This window comes from Carlito syrichta, unplaced genomic scaffold (genome assembly GCF_000164805.1).
Source record: "Carlito syrichta isolate Samal-C Ts95f unplaced genomic scaffold, Tarsius_syrichta-2.0.1 Scaffold313465, whole genome shotgun sequence".
NCBI classification, from domain to species: Eukaryota; Metazoa; Chordata; class Mammalia; order Primates; family Tarsiidae; genus Carlito; species Carlito syrichta.
Window position 1 is genome coordinate 250545 of NW_007257561.1, and position 9130 is coordinate 259674.

Genomic DNA, 9130 nt, shown 5'->3' on the forward strand with positions numbered 1-9130 from the left:
AGAGTCTATAATACTGAGTGACCTCTCACAGAAACAAAGATCCAAGTATCACATGTTCTCACTCATATAATGGACTTTGAACATCCAATGTAATACCATAAGAAAATGACTGATGGTACTGGGAAACTATAGGGGGGGAGGGAGATGGGATTAACAGTAGCAAATATCTGTCTGGGGACGGGGAAACACCTCTTATCAACAGGGTGCCTGAACGAAACGTAATTGTATACCTAACCCTTAACTGTACCCCACAACATCATAATAAAAAATATTTTTTAAAAAAAGAAATATATGATTAAATTAATAAACACTTTTAAGTTATATTGCCGGATTTTTCTCCCAAAAAATATCTATTTATTTTCCTACTATAGGTAAATCGATGATTGCATCCATTTTCTAAACTTCTTGATCAAAGGTACTATTTTTAAAAAGAAAAAATTTGATGGAGAGTATCTTACTACATATCTTTAATTTCTATTTTAAAACTTAATTTAAAGTTAAATATGTTTTTACATTTTCTTTTTTTGGGGGGACATTCATCTCTGCCTATTCATCTCTGTAGTAGACTATTTGTTATCCTGTAATATTTATTCTTTCCCTATCTTAGTAACAGAAGTGACAACATTTAGCATTTTGTCCCTTGAAATGGCATTTTCCATTCTTTGCAATTAAGTGTGGCTATGTGTCAACTCCAGGCTGACAAAATATAAGCAAAAGTGATCTATGCTACTTCAGAGAACTGTCCTCAAAAGAAGAGGATATGCCCTCCTTCTTATCTTTATTATTTCTGATGGCCAGAATGCAGATGTTGTGGTTGGACCTTCAGCAGACATTTTGGACCATGAGGATAAGGGCTAACTCAGGGATGATGAAAGAGAAAACTAGAAGGAGTCTACTATACTAGAAACTTTGCAGAAGTGTCACCCCGAATGGTTGATCTCCATACTTTCATATGAAAGAATAAAATTTTGTGTTTATAAACCATGAATGGGTTGTACTTTTGGGGGGGTCACATGCAACAGAACTTAATCTTGATGAATACAAGATTTTTTTCCCCATTTTTTTCTACATATTTTTAAGTGTTCTTTCTATTTTAAGAATACTTATACACTATCTGGTATAGTTATACATTATCTGGCATATATGCTACAAATTTTTTCTAGTTTATCATTTGCTTCTTAATTTGTTTATAGAATTAAGAGACACAAAAGCATAGTTATTCTTAAATTTAATTACTACATAAATTCCATCATGCATTAAGAAAAAGTAGATAACACTACTAGTTTAGAAATATAGATTGCAGGCCAGATGCAGTGGCTCATGCCTGTAATCTCAGCATTTTGGGTGACTGAGGTAGGAGAATCACTTGAGCCCAGGAGTTTGAAATCAACCTGGGTAACACAATGAGACCTTGCTTTTACAAAAATATAAAAATTAGCCAGGAATGGTGGCATGTGTCTGTAGTCCCAGCTACTGGGGAAGTTGAGGTAGGAGGAAAGCTTGAGCCCAGGAGTTCAAGGTTACAGTGAGCTATGATCGTACCACCACACTCCAGCCTGGGCAACAGAGCAAGCAAACTCCATATCCAAAAGAAAAAAAAAAAGATATAGATTCCAGAGGAATCTTTTGTCTCAAATATCATAAGGCAGCACTTATAAGTTTACTTCCTATAGGCATACAACTGAATCGTTATATTGTAGTCTCAAGTCATTTAGATGACAACTGTATATACTTTTGAGGGTTGTTCAACAATTCATTACTGGTCAATGGCTCATGCCTGTAATCCCAGCACTTTGAGAGGCTGAGGGGAGAGGACTGCTTGAGACCAGGAGTTTGAGACCAGCCTGGGCAACGTAGTGCGACTCTGCCTCCACCAAAAATTTAAAAAAAATTTTTTTTTAATCATTATTTGCTAAAGCAGAGATTGTCCATTTATAATCTGTGGCGCTCCATGCTCAAAGCATTTTCTGAGGTCTCTTCATGGGGACTTAGTGAAAGCTGAGTGGGCTGGTTCAGCCAGCTACATACAATCTATGTGTCAAAGGCAGTCACTCTGTGATACCCATTGGAGTTCCTCAAAAGAGTTCCTGCCATTAGTGATTTCCCACACACCCAGCTAAGAAATATGAAATCACCATTTCCTACCAGATCATAAGCAGCCAGCATCTTCTTCTGTACATCTGGAATTGCACCCAGAGGCTCCAGGTAAGGATAGCCATCTTTCATCACCAGCGAGACTGAGGGAACACTGTCACTGGTGATGAGCCGAGACGATAGAGTCAACAGGCACTGCTTCAGACTGGCAATCGGAGGGAGTCCGCATAGTTCCTTAATGGACACAATCGCGTTCTATGAGGAAGGAAACGGCGTCACACTCCTGACCTCATAACAGACACATCACCTCAGCACTCCCACATTTACACATATGCATTACAAGGATACCTTTAAAGACACATATGATTGGAGTAAGCTGGATTATAACCAACCAAAAATGTGATGATGTGATGATATGCACAAAGATGACACAGACAGCCAATTCGCTGTTATACTTCATCTTTTTCAATGTGTAGCAGCTACCATAAATATGCCACAAAAGCAAAGCAGACTGTGACACAAAGCTACACAGTGCTTTTCAAAGTAGAGCGCTGGGAAGTTCACACAAATGAGCACTGGCTGGTCATGAGTGTTGTATTTTATTTATGTCATGATGATCAGGAAAACGTGTCAGTGGTTGTATATCGGCATGCCTCTCCCTTGGGCTTGTCTAGCAATGGTATTTCTCCTTTGTCACTCATCAGAAAGGTCCCTGACAGATACACACACATTGAAAACACATTTCATGTAGAGCTATATTTGTCCAAGTTACAATCTTTTTAAAAATTTCATTTGAAAAAGAATTATCAGTGAATAGTACCTAACCTAATATGGGTCTCATGAATCTAGTGACAATGATGGTCTTCATTTTTCTACTGATTAGACTCCAAATAATCCTTAGCCCAAAAGACTTTATGCAAAGATAATATAAATTATCAACGCTACCTAGAAAACTTTATCGATAGCCAACCCTTCTTAATATGTATTTTAAAGACCTAATATAAAGGGTATATTTTTAAAATTTTATAAAATATATAAAATCTTCTCAAATAGAAATTTAAGTGTGAAAGTGATTTATAGCTAATCTAATATAGCGATCTGCAATAGTATTAGGAGTAGGTCAGAAAAAGTCATGGAAAAGATGTTGATATTTACAGCCTATTTTTAAAATAGTGACTAAGATGACCCATTCAAGTTAAATACTTACAGTCTAAGTATTTATTATTTTCCAGTATTTTGGCTATTTAATATTGATTTTAAACCTACCTCAGAACTTCTCTGTGAAGTAATGCAAAAATAAAGTTTCCACTGTCATCGGTTTATGGTTCTGCATCACAAGAATGAAAATGGGTTTGGAATTGAGCAATCCTGGATTCAAAGCCTCCTGTTGCTATCTATTCATTGCAATATTTGGGAAATTTTTTAACCTCTTCAAGTTTATTTTCTATCTTGAAAGTAGCAATTTTTTTGGTGAAGATTATAATTAAAACATTAGCTAAAGGAATAAATTGAGTGAACTGAATAATATTCACTTTGTATACTGCAGGTACTAAGTAAATACTTGTGATTTGTTTCTTAATAATACTAGCCTAGAATAAGTATATTAAACTAAATAGACTTTGCAGGAGGGTGGGATTGGCAGTTGAGGGAAACTGCTAAGGGAGGGAGGGGTACACCTCATCAACAAGGGTACCTGCATAATCAAGGTTTGTATACCTAACCCTGAATTGTACCCCACATCTTTAAAATAAAATTTAAAAAAATTTTTTTAAAGACAAAACTTTGCAACTATCTCTGATTATAAGCATTAATGAAAGAAAGAAAACTAACACTGAATTTCTACTAGATAATTTCCATGTGCTCTAATTCTCATAATAATCTTGTGATGTATTATTTTTCTTACCTTATAGAGGGAAAACTGATGATCAGAGACCTAAAATAATTTGCTCAAAGTCACACAGGGATAGATTTAATCCAGAATCCTTGTTCTTTCAGTTAAACCATATTTCTAAGAGAAGGCTAAATAGTTTTCAACAAGTTTGGGTGCTGAATTTTGTTTGTTCTTGTGGGAAGTAATTTACTATTGTTGTTCTTATATACTTAGAAAACTAAAAAGTAATCTAATAGGCATTACATTTGTTTTATATGACTTCAAATTCTCTTTCATGTTCATATCTACAAATATTTTACATATATACTGTAGTGTGTTTGCATAGACATTTGTATATTACACACATATATTTTATGTTCTACTTTTTCCCATTATTTCATATACACATTTTCATATATCAATTCAATCATGTACTAAAGATATTTAATGGTTATACAGCAGTTTGCTACATCTGAGTTCATGCCAGACTTAACATAGCATTCAGAACTAGAAACATAAAATATATCTGTTTTAACACAGCAATATTGAACTTAGTTCAGCGGTACCAGGTTTACACAACCTTTCTGATGTTGTTTTGCAAATCAGATCATTAATAAAACACAATGTTCACTGGTAAGAGAAGGGCAAGAAGAAGCAGAGGTAGGAGAGGAAAGTGTAGAATTTTTTTCCTACCTGCATATTTTCCCTCATATCTATGGCTTCTCGTAAAGGATGCACTGCTATTTTAAAGATGTCATCTATGGTTTTAAGACCGATATTCCTGAGCATGGTATATTCCCGAACTTTCTTCCCCATTCTCACTGAAAGGCTGCGCTTCTGGGCCTTTCCTCCTCCACTTCGATTCGTTATTGCTATGTGGACAAAAAGGGTCACATGCTCCATGATGTCACCCACAAAAGAGCGCAGAGGAACATGCCGATATCCAGGTTGCAAACATTCAAACGGTATTGTATACTGCCCTATAAATTCATCCCCAATGTAGTCATCATCCAGAACGACAAAACGGATCATGGCCAGCTCAGGTAGGTTTACTTGAAACTCAAAAGTTTCGTCAAAAATAGGATTATCACTGTTTTGTTGTACCGTTTTAGTTCTCTGTTCCGAACAATCTGCTGGAATTCCATGTATCTCTACACAAACATAGGGATCTATGACATCCCCTTTGGCACAAGCTCCCTTGGGCTTTGGGAAATTCTGACCACTGATGATTTTGATATGAAGAGCCAAAGGAGACACTCCAGGTACAATGCCCTTTGTATTTGCACTGAAGTAAGACACTTCATCACGCATGATAGATGGCCTTAGAACATAACCACACCCTCCATTTTGAAGAAACCAGCCTGTGTGAAGATCCATCATTGGGCCTGGAGTCTGAAAATTCATCGCCACGATCTGACAGCCACAATTCCAAAAGTCCTGTGGATTCAAGTTACTGGAATCTATCCTCATGGCACTTGGATAGATTCTTGATAAGAACTTCTTATTATAATTTACAAAATCCTCTGGGTATTCATTTGCAAGCCTGCTGGCCTCTGTTTCACTAAATGAACAAATTTCCCAATAGTTTTGGCTTTTCATAGACAGTTCAAAATCTCTGTACTGAACAGATTTACAGATAGATACCAAATCAGAGAGTTCCCTGCATAGCCAGATTTGTTTCTGCTCACCATTGTAATCTACTGACATCCTTCGAGACATTTCAGCTTCCTCATCTTCATCTGTTACTTCTCCTTCTAACATGTCTGAATCAGAAGGCAGTTTCTTTCCTTTCACGATGATCATTCTTTTTAATTTTTCTGGTGATGGGAGGTAGGATTCTGAGGGTAAAGGTGCTTCAGTGTAGAGTTTATTGCCAAAGATCTTTTTCATCTGCTGAACCATCACCTTCTGCTGTAGTAGGGAACAGTGATTTCCCAAGCAAAGAATGAGTGGGTATTCGGAAACAACAAAGGCAAATTTATTTATCACCTCTATGACACTTCGAAAGGAAAGATGTGTTGTCATGTTATTCCGATTACAAAGGATTGGCTCATTATCTGAGCCATCACTGACATCCAGCTCGATGCTTCGACAGCCCATTTTCAAAGCTCTAACATACCCATTGATGTCAGCTGGTCCCCTGAACTGGTCTTCTATCAGGTAGGTGTTATGAGAGGCATTGATATAGTAGTGAGATAATGGCTGGGTCATATCTTGGGCAACCTTCTTTTGCTCAGGATCAAAGATGTCACATTCTGATGACAATAAATACTGGGTAAAACCATCAATTGCAAGAAACCCTTTTTGTCGCCCCTCTTCAGAAAGTTCATATCTCCTAATGATGTCTAAGCACATATTCTCAGTGATATGGGCTACTCCTTGCTCAGCTTCTAAAAAGAGCATTAGATCATTGGCATCCAAATATTCCTTGTTTTTAGATATCTGTACAAGCAAGAAATACACTTCTGGCCTGGTACAGAGCTCACAGAAAGCTTCACAAAATTCCTCTTCTGTCACTCGGGTGGTTAGTTTTTCTTTGCTCTTCTGGATTTCTTTAAATTTTAACCTGATCTTGGATTCCTTCAGGGTAGGGTTGAGTTGTTTTATTAACTCTACCGAGGTGTCTTCCAGCATAATTCCATTCCCATCAACATCTGCTGCTTCAAACACTGTTTTCAACCACATGAACCTTGGGGTGTTCTGGTTGTCCTCCATCAAATCAAGGGGTTGCTTACTTCGAGAAACCAGGTACCGTAACCCAGACACCCAGATATTTGCTCCATCTGCTGAATTGGCAACTAGGTCCAGAGACTCGTAGTTTTCCCCATGAAGGATAGAAAAGGCACAGTCCTCACAGATCTGGTCAGCAAGGCCATTGTTCCTAAATGTTTCCGTGTTTTTGCCCAGTCTGATCTCTTTTATGGCAGAAATATCAAGCTTAGCTTTCTCAAGGTCTTTCTTAGAAGGTTCCCAGCGAAGAGCTTGGAGGTCTGTGTCCAGAGTGAAAAAACGGTTGTAAATGCGAGAATTTGGCCTGACTTTCTTCAGTTCACAGCCAGCCTGCATGAAGCTGATACAGTCATTGGCACTGCTAATTTTCTTTTCCGATGGCATGCTGCTGAAAGACACAGTTTTCTTTCTTCCCCCACATTTTTGGTTTGAGGGATCCTGTAAAATAATGAGAAAAGAATGCATTCATTTCATTTAGAAAATAGACGAATTCAGTAACACTCGATCAACTTCTGATATTCAGATATTATGATTATTTATTATGCTATTTCAGAAAAGAGAAATTGCTAAGGAAATTAATATTGTGATATAAAGAAAAAGCTTAGTTTTCAAAAGCCTGCATATTCTTTGAAATAAAACCAAATATTAAGTACAAATTACTTTTTTGTTTATTAAAGCAGGTATCTTAAGACCCTCTCTACCTATTTCCTGGTGCTTTGACTGCTTAGCTCAATTCTCTATATGTGAAAGAAATAAAGCTGGATCCTTTATAAAGTTTCTTTCTTTATACTTTGCAACCATTTAAAGAGGTCTCTCTTAAAGCTGACTTAAATAAAAGGTTTCTAACTTTATATCACAAAGGGCTTAACACCGTATATAAAAATCACTTTCTTTCCCTCAAAATATTTTGAAGTATCTTGAAAGTAAGATTGATAGCTAACAATAGCCAATGACTCTCATTTGAGAAAATTTTTAGGCTGAGGTAAACAAATGAACATTATGGAAATTCACATCTGAATTTCAATATAATGCTATTAGCAGGTCCAGTTTAGAGCAAAACACAAATATCAATGGCTCTAATAATCTTAAAGTTTCTTCCAATGTAAATGAAATTTCATAGTCTTTTGTCACAAGATTTCACAGGGAAAAATTGCACCTTGCAAGTGTGTCCACTTCTGGAAGTACCCTTGGATCTTAGTCTCACAGAATCCCGGTCTCCTCAGCCCATTTCACCCTTCCGTGATCCACAGTGCCAATAAATGTCCAGTCCTCTGAATACTCATAATTATAAGATGACAGATTTTATCTTAGTCTTGGACTGTCTACTATGCCTATTATTCCCAATTAATTTACATTGAACATCTGATCAATGCCACTTTCTAGATATTTCTTTATACCAGCCTTTGCTCTGAACATAGACTCAAGTTAATAATACTCTCAACCACATCATCAGTTCAGATAATTATCCCAGCGACAAATTTTCCAAAAGCACCATAATGCATATCTATCAGGCCCAGCTTTATAGACATACCAGAGTCAGCAAAATGCCAAGTACAAAGGGCATCATACTTAGAGCAAAAATAACTATTCTCAAGTTGTGATTACTCCCCTCACCAGCTATATGACATTGTGTTAGTCACTTAACCTCTCTGAATCTTAATTTCTGATAGTAATTAGTAATCTTTATATATAATATGGCATCATCATGAGACTCAAAAGAGAAAATATATACGACTGTTCTTTATAAACCGTAAGTACTTGTAAAGTTATTTTTTTGAAGGAAGAGAAGCATTTCAAACACTGAAAAGTATCATCAAAGTAGTCTGGATCATCTCCTTCACTACAATTTTTTTTAAAAATAGGAATCTCACTCTGTCACCCAGGCTGGAATGCAGTGGCATGAGCATGGTTCACCGCAGCCTTGACCTCCTGGGCTCAGGCAATCCTCTCACCTCAGCCTTCTGAATAGCTAGGACTACTGGTGCATGCCACACACCTGGCAAATTTTTTAATTTTTTTGTAAAGACAAGGTCTCACTATGTTGCCTAGGTGGGTCTCAAACTCCTGGGCTCAAGCAATTCTTCCACTTCGGTTTCCCAAAGAACTAGGATTAAAGCATGAGCCACCGTACTCGGCCTCCTTCACTGGAAATATTTTAAGACAAGATATAATCTCTTCTCTGAGGCCTCATTTAACTGGTGCTGCCTGTATGAGCCTGCCTATTCTATGATTTGGAAAAGACAGGATAATTTATTTTTAAATTGACTAAGATCCTGCCTGTGAAAAGGAAACAAGCTTTGCTTTAGTTATGAGATGTTAGTGGGATGATTCATTGACTCAACTATGTATCAGATCTTCAAGTGACAAAGATATAAATTATCCAATTTAGATGACTGAATATTGCCTCTTGGTGCCCTGGCATTTAACAACTTAGCT

At 36.9% G+C, this 9130-nt stretch overlaps 1 protein-coding gene across 1 annotated transcript in view; it reads right to left on the minus strand.

Moving 5' to 3' along the window:
* Positions 1-7140, minus strand: part of PLCL1 (phospholipase C like 1 (inactive)) — a 66391-nt gene extending 59251 nt beyond the window's left edge. Inside the window, exons 1-2 of the mRNA XM_008070507.2 lie at positions 4658-7140; positions 2146-2349 (exon numbers count right to left, since the gene is read on the minus strand). Of these exons, the coding sequence (XP_008068698.1) occupies positions 2146-2349; positions 4658-7078 (2625 nt within the window). The 5' untranslated portion in view covers positions 7079-7140. The remainder of the gene's footprint in view (positions 1-2145; positions 2350-4657) is intronic.
* Positions 7141-9130: the final 1990 nt, after the last annotated feature.